Consider the following 18,169-nt stretch of genomic DNA (forward strand, 5'->3'; position numbering starts at 1 on the left):
GGGGTCGGCCTTGGAGCCGCTTGGCATTGGCTCTGTTAGACGCAGGGGAAGCTTCTTGCAGTTTCTCATGGAAGCCACCCCTATAGCTGCCCCGCTACCAAAACCTTGCCACACAAACCCAATGCATGTGGCAACTTATAACACAAAAATCAATGATTACAGTTGGTGAGCTTGTGCTAGAAATGCTTGGAGTTTAAATGGGAAGGTAACTGCAGTGAGTTGTGTTGACTGACTTGTATTTTTCTTTGGTGTTCGTTTTTCATGTTCATTTTAAAGCCATAGCTTTAAAGAAAGAAGAAAAATAATTTCACCGCTTTTAAATATACAGGTAATTTCACCTCTCTAAGCTACAGGTGTTGACACATTCAGACTCTTTTCTATTGGCTGTCAAGCTGGTGTGATTGCACAGGGATAGATGCTCCCTGTGAGCTCTATAGTAATGGAAATATATTTCATCATCTTCTCAGTAATCCTTATTAAGCATGCTGGTTTTGTTATGAAGCAGTAAGTTCATGGCTCCTACCGATGTGACATGGCAATAGGAGGATCCAGGGTCAGCGACTTTGGTCTTTAAATTTTTCATATTCTAAAACAACGATGTCATTGTTGTAGTGGTGCGAGTTCCTGAAAAAGGTGTTGTGGGATATTCATTACATTTTTGATAAAAATAAACAAAATCCGCAAGCAAAACATTTTTAAAACTCCAGATTTTTCTGAACCTAAAAATGCTGCGTTACAGCAATTTTTCATGAATAAATTTTAGAAAATTGGTATGTAGATTGCTGCATTCATGTGCAAGTTTATGCAGTACATAAAGTTTGCTTATGAACCTCTTGTTACTTGTTGTTGTCATTTCTAATTCCTATTATTTCTAGTTCCTTGAAGAATAACTGAGAAAATGTCCCTGTAGTGCTAGGTACCAAACATACACAAAGTGGTCCCATTCTGTACCAGTCTTGTGCTGGTGACATGGGCAAGCTGGATGCGCAGTACTGGCAGCACACGTGCGCACCCGGGCCCAGGGAATTCTGTAACAGCAGCAAACAGGAGCAAAGTGGATAAAACGAAAAGTTCAAGTGCAGAGATGAATAACGCAAATGAAGAGACAAAAATGCCATGAGAGTAGAGGCGGAATAAAATTTCTTTGTGAAGTCTTTTCAAGAAAAATCCCAAAGGGTTGTTTCTCTGGTTGGATCTTGTTTGTGACTGTTCTTTCTCTCCAGAATGGGTTTGAAGGAGACCCCCTAGGCTAGGATGGTCCCATTTTATTGTTTTCCCTACTGTGACGCGTTCTGGCGTTGTGTTTCTTCAGCTTAGTGCTGCACGGTTGTATAAGGGGAGTTTCAATCTTACGCAGTCTTTGTGTATTAGTGATTTTAATTGGTTTTTTTCCTGTTTGTTTTTTTGCTTTTAAAGTTGTAATATACCTTAAAACTATCAATGGGTAAATATTATGTTTAATAAAAAATATTTTTTTGTTCTGCTTTCTGTCTTTTATCACTAACTGGTTTTTACTAGGAACTTTTCAGAGGAATAAGAGGATTCAAGTAATGGCAATGTATTCCCTCTACAGGATTTATGAACGCATAATTGATCCCCCAGAAACGAATTTGACACCTGAAAGCAATTTATGGCTTGGACAGAGAAACAGGAAACATGGCTTCTTTAAGGTAAGAAGATACGAAATGGCACATGAAGAAGGAAATTAATAGTCAACAAAGTATTTCTGATAGTTTTCTTATACTCCTGAAATTTGATTCGTAAGAATTTTAGTTGAAATGGTGGACTTTGGATTTAAGGTAGGTCCAACGCTTAGAGAAAAGGGTCTCTTCCTACAAGGCAGAGTATCATCATCACTGACTGCAGTGCCTGGTGTTTGGGGGTTTTGTTTGGTTTTCTTAGTTCAGGTTTCACCTACCTGCTGTGCTCTGCCTTGCCACTCCTAGGGACAGAACGAGACTCTGTAAGCAGCATCAGAGTCTATTCTTGTCTTTCGCCTTAAACCTTCATGAAACAACAGCTCTGCTGTGGTCTACTGGCTAGACAGTGGTGGTCTTAATTACTCTTGGAGGCCACATACTCCTCGATTTCATGTAGAGAATGTCCTCACCCTTCTGCTGTTTGCCTCGGGTGACTCCTTGTTTGCCCCTGTTAGCATTGACTTCTAGAGCAGAGGTCTTCTCACCTGCGATCCTTCCGGCTTTGGCAGATGCCTGCTATTGCATGCAGTGCACTTGCCTTGCACTTGCCTTGCTGTGAAAGAAAACCAAACATTTTTGTCGTTGTTGTTCCTAGAGTTACCTTCCTTCCTTTCTGTTTTTCTCAACTAAGTGTGCCACTGTGTTTCTCAAACAAGAGTGAATAATGGGTCACCAGGTTTTGTTCATGAGCTTCTTTGTCGTTCAAAGCTTCCGTTGCTTCCAAGCAGCCCGGCTCAAAGGCTGGCTAGCTGGCAGGACTTGGGCTGCTCCTACCCTCTGGCTGGAAAGCCTGTTGTCTTCCATTTGTGCGACTCCCGAGGATGTCATCATTGAGTAGGCCAGTATGGGCACGAGGAACTTTTCAGATGAAAAAGAGGATTCAAGCAATGCAATATATTCCAGAGTCAATTAATAGCAAGATACCTCCAAAACTGCAGAGGACAGAGAATTGACCTACAACTTGAAAAGCCCTCTCCTGTGTGTTTTCTTTCAGCTTTTTTTGTTTGTTTTGGCCCTGGTGAGGCTTTCTGATTTTCTGGTCAAGGCTGAATTGCTGAACCCACCAACAAACTAAATCCACCAATGAACAAAACCCACCCCTTTCCCCTGAAAATGAATTCTTTTCCTTTGTAAGCAAGCTACAGAAAAGTTTCTGGTGTTTTTTCCAGTTTTGGGTAACAGCCCACGGCGCAAGTGTTTCTCAGTGAATGAGTCTATAGCGCAGTGCTAGGCCGATCTGCCTACCCCCAGCATTGGCAGGGATTTGTTGCCAAGGTGATTTACCACCCACTCAGCTTCCCTTTGAAGCTGTCAGTTCACAAGACAATTTTACAAGTTGCTGTTTTTCTGAGGACCTCTCCTCGGAAGTCCCCAGATTTCAACAAGCTAGGGCAATTACTTTATGCTGAAATTATTTGAGCATGGCAACTAACAATTGTGAAACAGAGGCAAAAGCTAACTTTTAACTTAAATGATGGTCTGAGAGTTGCTCTGAACCTAGAGTACATTTCATCCTCCAGCAGCTGAGCTGTCACTGTGAAGTGAAATTGATAGTATTATTTTATTCTACAGCTGTTGTTTTTTTACCTCAGCTGCTTCCCATAATTCCACAGATGGTAAACATATGTTTATAGCTACATAGGAAAAAAAGAAGTTATATTGGATTCGCCCATCTTAAATTCTTATTTTATGCAGGCAGTCAGAGCCTCAGAACTCTGGGATATTATGTGTTTGTAAATTAATATTTCTGTGTGTTAACACTTTGGAAACAGCAGGGTAGCTAATGATATGCTAATGAGCTGACAGTTTTTATTGATCATAATGAAAACCGACAAGTGCCTTACTTTGCTTTATGCATGCTTGAATATTTTACTAACTTCAGGGCAGAAATATAATTGGTTGTATTTTTTTAATCCTGCTTGAGAGTTTCAGAAATCTTAATTTTTTTTTTTTCCATGTTACTCATTGCAAAAACTTTGGATTTTGCCAGTTTGGAAAGAGTACATATCTCTTTCTATATATTACATGCTCAGCAGGACCTCCCTTTCTTTTTCAGAGCAATTTGTTTCACTGTTTTAGCATATAAAAAAGTAGATCTATTTTCCTTAATGTAAACAGAGATCTGCAGGGAAATAAGAGTGTTAAAAAAGAATTAGCATTTTTGTATGTGTGTAGGAGCCATGATAGTGTACGTAACAAAAAGCACTGGATGCTGTCCTGAGTATCATCTTTGGCATTCCAAAAATTTTCTTACTTTCATGATCGCTAGCTAATTGTTGTGTCTCTCCATAAATGAATAGCATTAAAGCACATTTTGGGCCATATTCTCAAGCCTATTCTAGATCATAATTCTTTAGTATATCAGAAGAGGAAGGAGAGGATATGATGTTCATAAGTGCGGCCAGTTGTTGCCATTTTTCTTACTTATGCTTTTGTTCCACATCCTTACTTACAGAGATTGTTCCATAAGTAGCCCTGCTGTCTGTGGCCTTGCTGGGGAATGAAACGCTCTGTGGTGTAATCAAAGGAGTTAAGTCTTCCCCCTTACAACTACTATCTGTTATGAGTTGTACCTTACCTGCCACGACCAAGCATTTGGCGTTGAGACAAGATGGAATGGTTTTAGCGCAGCAGTGGTGGGAGCAAATGCAGAGCAGGCTTAAGATAGCTTTATCTGTTTGCTTTGAAGGGAATCAGAGGAAATAACTTCCTTCAAAAAATAATGCTGACCCTTTAGGTTTCTTTGTATGGCCTGAACCTAAGATTTGTTTTAGGGCTAGAGAATACCATTGTAACCAGGCTAGGAAACCAAAGTAAATGCAACTGAAAAGAGAAAGTGAGTGATACCAGACGTCTGTGGAACTCTCACTCCAGGATGGATCTGATAGCTGTCAGGATCAGAATTATCTGCAAAATTCATTTTATCGATGGGAAGAACCCTTCCCCCTCAGGCTCCCTCCAAAGAGCTGCTGCAGAAATGAGCTTATTAATGCATTGCTGACTAGGTGATTCATGTTGAAAGACAGTAATTTTCATATCTGCTATAGTAGGCTCTATTGATCCTGCTGCTGTGTCTGGGGATTGTATAGTAGGCGATTGAGAAGTATGTTGGTGGTTGTTTTTACTGCGCAGCGTCGTAGAAGTACTTGGGCTTCTGTAGTCATACCTTCTGTAGTCGTACAGATTAAGGTGAGGTGAATACAGAGCCAAGGGAAGCCGTTCAAGCGCCTGGCGTGGGGCACGCCTGCCCTGTGTAGGGGAGCACAGCGCTGGTCTAGTGGCACTTGTGTAGTGTTGCCCAGCCGCGGGGTTTTGGGCATATCTGCTGGTGTCTCCGTGCAGCCCTTTACCAGCCCTGGCCGATGCAGCTTGCACAGCTGCGTGGCACGTGTTGTCTCTGTGGGAGAAGGGGGTTTTAAAGAGGCTGAACGGCAATGGAGGAAATGAAAATGCAGAAGTGGAGAGCTCATGGAATATATGAGCCTTTTCACAGAATGTGGGAGGAGTCGTCTATTTAATAGAGACATGAAAAGTGCAATAAACAGGGCTTTTGTATTACATCCCCATGGGATGGACTTGATATTTAGTGCTGCAGGCCTGAATTTAATCTCATAGCTGGTAATCTGCCTGCACAGATGAAGACTCTTCAAGCTAGTGAGTCCTGATACTGAGCTGAAGCTTTGGTTGTAATTAGCCACATGCTTTAATGATAACATAGAGGTGATATCTGCTTGGGAAAGGCAAAACCGGGAAGATTTTGACCACTGACATCTCCCTGTCAAGGCCAAATCCTGATGTCCTTTCACAGAATGTAGACTGAAGAATTCCACCCTGTGCCAAAGTGAACCAGAGCCCTTGGCTTCCCTGCGGAGCTGTGCATGCCTAATTCTCCTCCTGGCTGTGGCCGTAGAAAGCTCTTGGCAACCTAGACTTTATGCTGAAGGAGGAATAGTCCAAGTTTGTTTATATCTGTTATAATAATTATGGCTGTAATAAGTGCTTGCCGATAATGAAGTCTTTCTATTAAAGAAACACATTAGCGAAATTTCTGCTCTTTGAAGGTTGATTGTATTAATTCTGTTTCAGAGGGTTTATAGACTTAGAAGGCATCTATACCGGTGAATTGAAGCTCATATATTTTTCCATGGTAACATGCTTTCATGTAGCCAGAAATTAAGACACAAAAAATAGTTGTATTTCCTCTTCAGGTTGTATTCAAATGCAAATCTATCCAAAAGACAATTGAGCGGTGGGGCTCTGACGCAACAAAAATATTTGAAGTTCAATATGCTCTTTTTAAAACCAGGCTGAGGAAAGCATCACTTCTATCTGGATGATGTCTTGTTAGCTGTGCGATATGGTCTGGTGAAACTTTGTAATCTCATTTACTCTTGGCTAAGCTTTTCACTGGAGAGGCTTGAGCATCGCAATATGTTTTTATGCCTCACCTTCTAATTTCTCACTGATGACTCCTAGCAGAAAGTATATAAAATGGCTTTCAGGATGCGCCTTTTCCAGTGACAGTATTACTTCTCATTATTATGATGGTTTCATTAGTCTCATAGATGAAAAGGTTAATAAATGTATATACTTCTGCAAGAAAGACAGTGTGATCTGATTATGTCTATTAGTATTTTCAGTTAATATTTGATCATGAAACAGTAAGCAAGAAGCGGTGCTTGCTTGATTTCCTTCTGCTGTTTTAGCAAATGAACACGTAAATGTTACGTGTTACCATATTCGCCGGGCTTCAAGGGCTATCTGAGGCCTGTATTTTATTTATGGTTGGAGTTCAATGTTTTGAGCAAGCGACTATGTCCTCAGTCTGCAAAATTGACTCTATTGCAATTTAACTGAAAATTAAAACATAGTCTTACAAATCGGTAATTTAATTAGCTAATAACTGTCGTGATTATAAATTTCCTTTCAAATTAAAGAAATTCTTCTGTGTCTGGGTGGAGGTAGAGCCATGTCACTACATCTGATTAACAGTCAGGGGAAGTACAAATAGCAGCACAAGAAGGCCCTTGTTCTCCCTTGCTGCTCCCGCTTGGTGCCCATGATGTTATGAAAGCTAGCTGATCTTGTGCAGTAAGTACGAAACGCAGTCAAAGGTGGAGCAAGAGCTTAGTACTGAGCTTAAAAGAGCAAGCAGAAGCTTCAACATTTTCTAGGCTATTTGAAGGATTTAGGGCTCTTTAGGAGGTGTGCAGGGATACTGGGTGACCCTTTGTGTCTGCTGCTTCTGTCAGGGATAGCCTTGCAAGTCAGGGACAACAGAGGATGCCACCGGCACTGGACCTTTTGGTTCTTCCTCTCTCCTGTCCCACCCAGTTCAGTTTCTGGGCCTCATACTACTTGCACTAGCTGGCTCTGACCTTGGAGTCCTGGTTTCTGCCAGTCCTGCGTAGGGGATCATTCCATCCGTCTGTGTTGGGAGAGAGGATTTAATTCTAACTGATGGCACAGTTACATGAACTGCCTGTTGAGATACAAAATAAACCAAACAGCTGAAATGTACCCTACTTACCTCTTGCTCTATATACTTCTCTTTTCATAATGTTTGATTTCACAGTCTTATTTGGCTAAATCACTGAAGAGTACTGCTGTGTTTTCTTTTTGTCTTTTGGCAAAGTGTGTCATAGGCTTGAATAATGGATATTATTTCACTGCTTTTTCACCAGTCTCATCCCATTTTAAGACGTTTAAGCAGCTTATATTTGGCAATTGCAAAAGACAAAGCAGTATTATTTCTGTGTTTACAAAAATTAATATCCACACACACAGGGGAATATAAAGAGGAATAGTTGTTATATTTTGTCCATCTTCAGCTGGACAAAATATTCCCCTCACGAGAAGACTGAGCTGGTCAATTTTTTGTACCCACTTAAATGACTTGTGAAACAGCCTGTATGGATCTAAGGGAACGCTTGTAATCTCTATTACCAGTTTTCTCTTCTTTTACAAAGGGTGTTATTCAAGATGTGAAAGTCATCTTTATACCTAATGGATATATAACGCAGTGTCCTAATCTGAATCGCAGTAAGTAGCAATTTCTTTAGTCTATTTTAGATTTTTCCATACAAATTTTTTCTTTGTTTTAAAAGTAGTATTTTCAGGCTTGTCATTTTTGCATTTGCTGACTTCCAGAAGGCAAAAATTCTGTGTAAACAGATCGCATTTTCTGTTCAGATAACCAGCAATATATCAGACTTGATTTATTTATGGGTTATTGTGTCTTTCCTTCTCTTCCTTTTCTTTTCTTTTTACTCTTCCTTTATTGAGCATGCCCAACCTGCAGTGATTTCTTAAGTCTGGTGCAAGGAATCATGGATTTGCAAGAACTCCTAGCAAAAATGACTGCAAAAGTAGGTACCTAAGCTTATTTGTCAATTGCCCATTTCCTTCTGTGCTAAGACCAACATGAAAGTATTTATTCTGTTTGCAATTACTCTGCATTTTCATGGTACAGCCATTTTTTTCCTCCTTCTGCCAGTAGCCCTGTCTGCAGTGGACATACGCATATAGCTTCACGGATGTCACTTAAGCCTTATAGAGTTTCTATTGTCTGCCTTATTATTTGTAAGATAGTGACAAATTGCCCAGGGTCTGAGTTCTTGTAAGAAGCCGTAGCATGATTTCCCTTTTCATGCTGAGGGATAAATGCAGAAACAAAGGAGTGAAATCCCTCAACAATTTCCTCACCATGTGATGCTGTCAGAGGGTATGTGTTTGCCTGTGGGAAGTCCTGTGAAGCCTTCAGGACTGGCGTAGTCTCCTTCCTGGGAATTGAAATGAGGCCCCAAAATGGAAATGCCTGTGAAGCTGCTGGCTGCGCTGATTTTGACATCACCTTTGATAAATGTTTTTTACCACTGCAAAAGTTAAACCAGCTCCAGGTGGTGTGGTGTGTGCTTGGGTTTTTTTTTTGGGTGGGTTATTTTTTTGGTCCCCTCTCCCCCATTTGGATTATAAATAGTATGAATGGGAAGCTGTAGTGTTTTTTTGTTTGGGATTTTGGAGATTTTCTTCAGGCTCTGCTTCCACAATACACAGTCAACCTCTGGGTTAGCCAAGGCCCTTCAGCTAAGGCTGTGGTGAAATTCTGGGGTAGGAAGCTGTGTTTTAGAGGTGACTGAACCCCTGATGTGTGTTAAAGGGCAATCTGTGAACACTTCTTGAGGTTAATGTTGGTGAACCATCTGGTCTGTGGTAAAGGGCAATTAATTGTCTCATCTGAAACAGCACTTATGTGTTAATTACTTAAGATTTAAGTGCAACTACAAGCAACCTGTAGATGTCTTTAATCTCTGTAATTACCGAACAGGATTTTCAAAAATGGGATTTGCATAGTAGTGCTACTAGTGTAAAAGTGTTATACTTTTTACTGTGCTGCCTTTAAGTGTTCTTCTTCCTAATAGGAGAGGGGAAACTTTGTTTTTAGAGTGTGTGCGCATTATACTGATGATCCACTTACTCAGCTGACATGCTTTGGACAGGCTGACTCCCAATGTGAAATGTGAAGCTTTTAGTTCAGTTTGCTGCTTGTACTGTGAAAAAGAGGCAATTATTTTGAGCCCTGCTGGTGGTATGAGCAAGTTCCAATTATGCACTGTACTGAGTAACTTGCTTTCTCTGCTGTTAATTATATTTCTGCTAGCTAGTACTTTACGAGGGGAAGCAAATAGCACAGTATTTGTACTGCAAAGACTGTGCTCCCATGAAGCGGTGCTGGGATAATCCTTCACTGCGCGTTCCTTTTCTGTTATAGCCGTGCACTGACTGTTTCATTGCAATTGTTACAGAAATATTGTTGTCCAGGAAAAATGCATGCTGCAGGAAGGGAAGTTAATTTGGTAGACAAATGCAAGTTAAAAATGGAAGGACTTGAGGGAAGCATTAAGGTTTGTATCTGCCTTTTCAGACCTAGCCACAATAGCCACAGGAGGTACTAATGTAGACACAAGTATGTCGTAGGGAGATGATGTACGGCAAGGCAAAGAGCAAGGCTTAGAAGGGCTGTGTGGCTGCCTGCAGAGATCCTGTTTAACAGGGCAGGTGGCCAGAGAGCGGCTTGCTAATGTACATGGGCAATGAACCCCAGCCCCTGGTCCTGCACCAAGAGATGTGGAGCATGAACGTGACGTTTTGGAAAAGCGGGCCCCATGGTTTGATGTCCAGTTGTTGCTTTTAGGCTCTGCTATATCTAGAATTTCAGTTTCTCCCTCAATCTCTGTTTATTTACAGCTGTATTGCACCATTGAATAGACCAGTGAATGTTGTCTGCAATGAACGTGTACGTGCAGTTTATGTAATGTAAAACTAGGAAGACTCAGACCAGGGCTTGTCTGGGAACAAAACCTCAGACTGGTGGCTTCAGGCTCCAATAATTTTGGTAGCAGTGCACGTTACGCAGTACGTAGGCAGGAGGAGAGAGTACCCTCTTGCTTGGGCTTTGCCTCAGGGTCCCATGAGGTTAGTGCTGGCTCAGGATGGGACACAGGGGCTCTATCAGGGGCCCAGCAGAGCGTTGCCTATAGCAGGTTGTCATGGAGTGCGATGTACAGGAGCATTTGATCGTGACCTGTAATAAGCTAACCACCACTATGTCCTCTTCCTACCTGTGTCTTGTAAGGACATAGCTTTTAAAGATGAATAAATGCTAGCTTTTAAAGCCTATTTTATTTTTGTTGTCATTTGAATTAACTCTGAATCTTTCCAGTATATATGTTTAATTGATTTAATCTTGTGTCCTTAAAGAAAGAGACACCCTAGTTCAGCATGTTAGAAATCTGGCTAAAATGTTAATTTGCCACAGAAGAAAAGAATTGTGTTGTATTTCAGTATTCCCAACTGCCATGCTGGAACGCTGTTAGTTCCTCTTTAAATATAATGCCCAAAATAATTCATGCAACTTTAACAATCTACTGAAATCAGTCTGGGCATCTCCTGCATTTCTTTGAGTGGAATGTAATTTCTTTTTGGTAAATTATGGGCCCACACTGGGGTGTGCTTTGTATTCAGATGTGCTTGTTACATGAAGGCTTCCAGCACAAAACCTTCTGCTGAGTCTTTCCCTGGCTGGGGTCAGAAAGGTTAAAGCTTGAGTTTGATTAAAACCAAGAAAAAACAAGTGCTCGAATTCATCTATGGACTAGTTAATCTGGTTTGTTTGTGGATTTAAATGGCCATGAATACTTCCATGGTTAACAAAATTTTCCGTGTAAATTTTGATTTTTTTTTTTTAATATTTCTGTTATTAATTTTGCTAGAAACAACACATTTTTAACAGAAGTCTGTTGTCTTTCAGTTATTTGTATGGGCAGAGGAGAAACAAGGAAAGTATTAAATAAGTTTTGTGAATAGTAGCTAGCCAAATATTCCTGAATGTTAAGAATTTAGGCTTTGGTTAGAATATGGAGAATGTTTGGTGGTATGGTGTGGGCTTCTTCTCCCTCATTATTTTATTTCTATTCATAAACTAAAAAATGTTTGAAGCTTGAGAATTTTCTAGCGGCGCTTTATATGTTCAACAAATCTAGTTGTGTGCATTTGGCAACATTTGGAAGGATGTTTCAGCTAATTTCAAGCAATCAATTGTTTCATTGAGCTCAGTAAAATTTTTCAATTAAGGCTTGAAGTTTAGAAACAAACGGAATGTTTCTGGTCACTCTTGTACAGCAGGTAGCAGTTAAATGGTGTTTCTGAATAGATTCTGTGGGCCGCAATACATTCGTTGCCCTCTGTGTATTGGAGGGTTTGTGGTTGCATGCCTTCCTTCTGGTCGTCTGCTTGATTGATCTGCTATATTTAAAGATATTTCTTAGAACAGGAGGTAAATGATATTTAAGTAAATAAAACTCATCAAGATAATGCAAATGGCAGAAAAAGTTAATAAATTGAAAATATTTATTCTCTTAAAGTTTTCTTCTTTTCCTAGGGAATAATTTCTAGGCCAAAGGACAATATCAAGTATGACTATCAAATCTGGGTATTTCTAAAGTCCTTTCTCTCTAAAATTAGTATAGCCCATTTATATGGCAGGGTTAATTTAAAAAAAAAAAAAAACCAAACAAACCAAAGCAATACAACAACATATGCAAAGTATGTAAATAAAGTGTAAGACAAATCAAACACATTTTTAACAAAGCTGCATATATTTTATATACTGCAAATATAATGACTGACTATAAAGACCTGAAAAGGGTTTCTACTGAAAACAGGAAGCTCAGTAAGAGGACAGTTTTGCCTCTAGAATGTGAAAAGCAGTTTTGAAGTCACCAGATCATGCCGAGTCTGGGGGAGATGAGTGTCAATCCCCTGTTATCACAGAAAACGACCTTAAGAAATAAAGAGCTTTTATTCAGGGCTTTCTCTCATGAGGATTGCAAAGAAAAAAAAAAAAAAAGTCACAGAAATTTGTCTAGAATTTCTTTTTTTTTTTTCTTTTTTTTTCTTCCTCTTAAATATGTTGCTCTTTTACTGGCAAGAATGAAAATGGATATATTAGAATACTTTCATTTAAAGTGGATGGAATTTTAGAGGATAGAACTATATGAAATTCAGGTATATGCCATTATGCAAAAAATACTCTAGCACTGTGCATTCTTTTTTTTTTTAATAAAACTTGCTACTATTAAAATGTAGCAACCTATAACGTAGGATAATAGCATCATATTTATAACAGAATGGAGTATGCATTCATCTTGTTTTGTGCCAGATTTAGGTAGCCTCGCTATTTGCAGTGGCTTCAGTGTGATGGCTTATACGCATAAGACAAATGTGAATGTAAAAAAAAAAATCAAGACCTTGAGATAAACTCATCCAGCTGGCACCAGGGTAATTTTTAGAGCAATGGCAATCTGAGGCCTGAAGAATGCACATATCTACCTTTAAATACTAAGTCTGTATTTATTTATTTATTTTTATTAAATGTTGAGTGCTCTTATGGATAAGAGATGATGATGCTAGGTACAAGGTGTGTTATATGGCTTAGGAGAGGGTGGTTCAAAAAAAACTTTTCCTTTTCTGGTGCTACGTGAATGAGCATCATCCCCACTTATTATTGCATCGTGTCTCATCAGTAAACATTGCAGTTGCTAGCATGCAGATGTAATACTTGCAAAAGCTGCAGCAGTTTTAGCTTCTTCATATGCATTTTAGTAGTTGGACTTCAGGAGGTAATGGGAACCACAAGGAGTATTAAGAGCTAGCCACCAGCCCAGGCTTTACTCCAGGAGCGTGGCTTCTCCATTCATCACACTCTGGGAATATTTTGTACTATACTGAATTAAAAAGTGTTCTTTCCCCTCTAAATCTCACTTGCTATTATAAGGTTAAGACCTTTCTGAAAGTCAGAAAGTATTAGTCTGGCTGATGCTTAACAACGATGAGATGGGGATGATTAGGAAAAGTCAGTCTGCCAGTCTTCATGAATTTTGACTTGTAATCAGGTTGATGAGCAATTAAGTTATTTTTTTATTTAAACAATTGGAATTTGTGTAGTTTTGGTAGTGCCTGGACATTCCTGAGGGGATCTTAGTGGAGTTTGTTACAGAACAAGAGACAGTTGCGTGAACTGTTGTCAGTTGGCATGGATAGCTCCATCAAAGTCTGAGGAGTAGCGTTAGTTTATACCTGCTGACATCCTGGTTCAGTGTTTCGACAGTTGTAGTCAAACTTGGTTCTGCTAAAATTAAATATACCGCTTTCTCATGTTTGGTTTTTTAAATCATGCGTTTGAATTGCAGAAATCTCATCAAGTTACTTTCATTTATAGTTAAATTATGCAGAAACAAGACTGAGTCAATTGGAAGACTGTCACTGTGAGAAGACTTGTCAAGTAAATGGATTGGTCTATAGAGACAAAGACTCATGGGTTGAAGATGATCACTGCAGGAATTGCACTTGCAAAGTAAGAGTTTAAGGAGTAGGACCTAATTAAAATGTGAAAATGGTCCTTGAATACGTAATGTTAACTGAGAATTATTATGTTTTTAGTATGCATCTAGTGGCAGTATGAACAATAGGGAGGGAAATAGTAAAATAAATATAAATTTGACATTGCTTATATGCAAGCTTTGTAAATAAAATCTGTTTTCCCTTGACAACACTCTCTTATTTGTTCTACTTATATATGTGAGGACTTCATGGTTTTGGGGTGAAAACGTGGCATTGTCTGTGTTTGGTTTGGAATTGTTTTCACTGTAGTAGTTTTTTTCAAAAAGGAAGCATTATCTTAATAGTATTCATAGATGCATGGTAACAACATGCAGATTCTGTATTCAGTGTTTATCACCAAAAAATCAAGGAACAGAAGAGAATTAGTATGTAAACCTTGTCTGACTGAAATTGTTTGATAAATATCTGAAGAGAGTCTTTGTTTGCTCAAGAAAATAGAAAACTGATTGTTAAAAATCTCTAAGATGATTGGCACAGCCTACAGAAAGTGATGCTTATGCTCATGTACGGATGGGCTCAAGTTTTCCACTTAATGCGCTTTGCTCAGGGACAGTGGGGTAAAACCAGTAATATATATCAAAATGGGGTGGTTCACTGCCAGATGAATTTTGATTCAAGTTTGTAGTTGGATAGGATTAAACTTGTTACTGAAGGATGGGTCTGTAATCCACAATGCTATTTTCATTTACTTAAATAGTTTTCTGTCTTCCCTGTTTTGTATAAAATACTCACCAATTACAACAGTCGTAGTTGAATTTTGTCTTAAAAACCTTTGCTTAGAGTGGAGTTGTGGAGTGCCGAAGGATGTCCTGTCCCCCTCTCGATTGTCCTCCTGATGCTCTCCCAGTGCATGTGGAAAGCCAGTGCTGCAAAATATGCAAGGGTAAGTACATCACATGGACCTTTTAGTTTCACCCTCTATTTAAGCAGAGTTAAACTTGTCCTGGAAGCAGGCGCATTTTATAATGACTTTCATAGGTCCTGGTAATTCAGGTAACATGAGTCACGGTGGCAAACTTGATTTAAAAAGAAAATAAATAATTGCTGAGAAATGAACGAGCACTGCACATTTCCAAGATTCTCTTTTTACCTATTGTCAGTGTAAAAATATTAATCTACTTGTTTGGGGTTGGGAAGCCTTACTTGGCTTCAGCTTGTATCTCCTGTTGATGTTGAGGAGCGTCAAGCCTATGGTCTGAACTTTCTGTAGCAATGAATAATAAACTAAGCTGTTATTTTTTTGCCTATCTTTTATTTGGGGGTGGAAGGTTGTTCTTTAAAATAAACGTGACAGGATTGCAGACCTTGAGTTAGTATCGCTGTGTGGAGTGATAGTTTGCTGTAATTAATTTCAAAATAAATTTATGAGAAGGAAGAAAAAAAGTAAATTTTGTGATGAGTGTTATTGTCAGCTTTCAGTTCCTTCTTCTGGAAATGAAAGCTATAAGTAACACTCCTAGAAAGAATATTCAATATTTGTTGCCTCAGTGGTAGTAAAAGGGACAAGGACAATTTATATATGGAAATTTTAGCTGAATACTGATACCAGTCTTCCCTTAAGAAGCACAAATTATCTTCTTCCCCTCTCCCCCCTTTATTCTTGGAGACTAGTAAACTTCATGCATGAGTTTTTCAATAATTCATAAGACAGAGATGCTGAATTAAATTTAAGATTTATTAGGAAAATAAGAATGCTTTTTTTAGCATTCTGTCACTTCAGTCACTGAATTCGTTAGTCCCATGGACAAACGTCCTTTAGCTGTGATCTTGCACTTGCTCTTGTTACTCATGTCATCTCATTTCTCTCAGCTATATGTCGGCATCAGTATTCTGCTTACTAAAAGATGTTTATGAATGGAGTACTTGGGTGGTAAAGTGGCTATGCTGGCCTGTATTTTTTGTCTTAAAATATTTTGACCTCCAATATTGAGGGTCAAGAAAGTTCTTTCATGAAAGTGGTTGCTTCTCTTGATGTGCCTTTGCTGACATGCATGTATGCACAATGGTCAAAATCTGACACAGAGGAATTGCAAGGCACAGAATTGTATATTCAACGTAAATCCTCATGAGTAAACTGTGTTCCTGTTATTTGTAATGGAAAGATGAACAATCAAACTTGCCTTTTGTCAGTGATTGGCACAAACTTGACTCATTATTCTGACAAGAACTCAGCATGTCAGTCAATGGGAAGAGATGTATGGAAGTTGATTGAAATTGATTGTAAATGCCAGCTCCTTGACAGAATGATGTGCTAGGGCCACAGTCAGTCACTTTTGGGTAGATGGTAGTAATTGCCAAGGCTTTCCAAAGAGCTGCACTGCAGGTGTTAATTTCTCCGCGCTTTTCCTATTTAGCTCTGATAGAATCATCAGCTGTAATTTGCAGTCTCTAGGGATTATTGAATGGCTGGATTATTGAACAGTTTCCTGTCGTAGCTGAGGGTTAACGAACAAAGTAGCTCTAATGTCTGATCTGTTAAGGGTTTTAAAAATGAGGTGGTTCTGTTTTGATCCCTGCCATTTTGTATTAGCCTTCCAACTAATATTTGACAGAAGACATAATTTTGTTTAAAGTCTCGTCATTTTTCTGAGTTGTGCGTTAACTTGTTTTCTGGTGTGTCCATACTTTTGCTAAAAGCAGTCATGTAAGGACAGAAAGAAAAAGGAAACTTCTCTAATTCATCTTCTCCCAAAAATAGTTACTGGGCTTCCTAATTTAAACAAAGCTTCCTGATCTGAAGTTTTCTTCATAAGTGAGATCACAACAATTCAGGCATAAAAACTAGGGCAGCTTTAGAAAAATGAAGAAAACTAGGATACCAAAAGGAAGAAGCCTGTTTTTTAATTAATTATTGGTGATGCAGAGTTGTTCTGAAAATATTACACTTCTGTTGTTACCTTTTTTTTTTTTTTTTAAAAAAAGAAATTAACATTTTCAAGAGTGCAGGTTTAAACAAAAAGTCCTTAGAAGCAAATTTATGTCTGGAAGTTTATGAAGATTGGTCTAGCAGTCCTTTATGTTTAAAATTTGGGAATCAAACCAGCTGTGACAGTTGCTGCTGTTGACTGCTCCTACTGGTATCACCCGTAAGGGGTGTACACATGCACCTATAAGTGCTTGGTTCCCTTACCTTGGTATTCATGAGAGAAATTGAGGTAAAACAGTTTTGAGAACCAAGTACTTTGAACTCTTTCACTGGGCATGTGCCTTGACTCAGGAAACTTTTGAAGGCTCTGTTCAAATTGCAATACACTATTTGTACCTTTTAGCTCTCCTTTCGGTGTCGTAGGTCAGACTGTTATTGGTCAAGTGCAGAGAGAGCTGAAACACCACAACAAAAAATGATTTTATCAGTGTTTAGCATTGATCTTGTTAGTAATGTAGAGTGCCTTTTTGGTGGATACTTGATTTGTGTCAGATCGTAATAGTCCAACCGTTCTCTTTAATGAATGGATTTACTGTCCTCCTCTGGAACTGAAATTTAGACGGCTAATTCCAAGAGGACTGTGATAGCTATGGGAATACTTGACTGAGCTGTGTGCCACTGTGCCCTTGCTGCAGGTTACTTTCTTCACGGTGGCAGTAGTCCTAAGCTAAGCTATTTCTCTCTGCCTTGAAATGAATGAGGAGTGCTCACATGTTCTAGCCTGGTAGCTTGGTTGTGGAGCTGGTTATCTTTAGCAGAAGGGCCAAAACTTCAGACAGGAATTTTTTAGTGGGAGCTTTCAGTTTCCTGGTTAAATCTGCTTATTTCATATGTATTTTAAGACTATTTTTCTGAAATAGATTTTTACAGTTTGTTGATTCAGTAGAGTCATTTGCTGCATCTAATCCATTTTTGCAGTGCTCCAGCAAGTTGAAGAGTTCACCTTTGTGCCCACAAAAAATCTGAAGGTTTAATTGAAATCTGTGCTTATATTGTTCTCTTGATGAGTCATGAAGACCTCTAGTAACATACGTACTGTAACTAATCTACAGAATGTCAGTAATGAAAACATTTTCTATCAAATACAAATGAATTTGGTCCAGAATGTATTGTCTTGTGCTCGTATTCCTCCTCTTTAGTTTAGGTAAAGGTGCTACTTGCTCTTAAAAGGAATTTATTGTTAGCCACGTTATTTGTAGTTTTGTATAATACTGACTTCTCATGAGAGCAAAATGCATCATATTCTTAATGTATCCATATTTTTTCAGTGTATGTGAATACTGGTTTTACTTTTGTGTTATACTTTGTATTTGTTGATTGTTTAAATACTGATTTAATTTATTTATTTTTAATCTCCCTCCTCCTTCTTTCAAATTACAGCAAAGTGTATCTATGGAGGCAAAGTGCTAGCAGAAGGTCAACGAGTATTAACTAAGAGCTGCAGAGAATGTCGAGTAAGTTTCATTTGTATAAACTTTTCCTGATTTTAAATGTCTGTGTAGTGTTCAAAAGCATTAATGATAAGTTAGTGCATTTCTTTCTTCCTTCATGCAAACGTGACATCTGTTGCCTTGAAAAAGTG

General features: G+C 38.8%; 1 protein-coding gene across 1 annotated transcript in view; it reads left to right on the plus strand.

The window, feature by feature from the left end:
- The window catches only part of NELL1 (neural EGFL like 1), a 288,958-nt gene that overhangs the window by 57,513 nt on the left and 213,276 nt on the right, over positions 1 to 18,169 (plus strand). The window contains exons 5-10 of the mRNA XM_035892643.1: positions 1,574 to 1,670; positions 7,670 to 7,742; positions 7,986 to 8,068; positions 13,480 to 13,614; positions 14,442 to 14,544; positions 17,968 to 18,041. Of these exons, the coding sequence (XP_035748536.1) occupies positions 1,574 to 1,670; positions 7,670 to 7,742; positions 7,986 to 8,068; positions 13,480 to 13,614; positions 14,442 to 14,544; positions 17,968 to 18,041 (565 nt within the window). The remainder of the gene's footprint in view (positions 1 to 1,573; positions 1,671 to 7,669; positions 7,743 to 7,985; positions 8,069 to 13,479; positions 13,615 to 14,441; positions 14,545 to 17,967; positions 18,042 to 18,169) is intronic.

Source organism: Egretta garzetta, unplaced genomic scaffold, assembly GCF_000687185.1.
Source record: "Egretta garzetta isolate BGI_Z169 unplaced genomic scaffold, ASM68718v1 scaffold454, whole genome shotgun sequence".
Taxonomy (NCBI): Eukaryota; Metazoa; Chordata; class Aves; order Pelecaniformes; family Ardeidae; genus Egretta; species Egretta garzetta.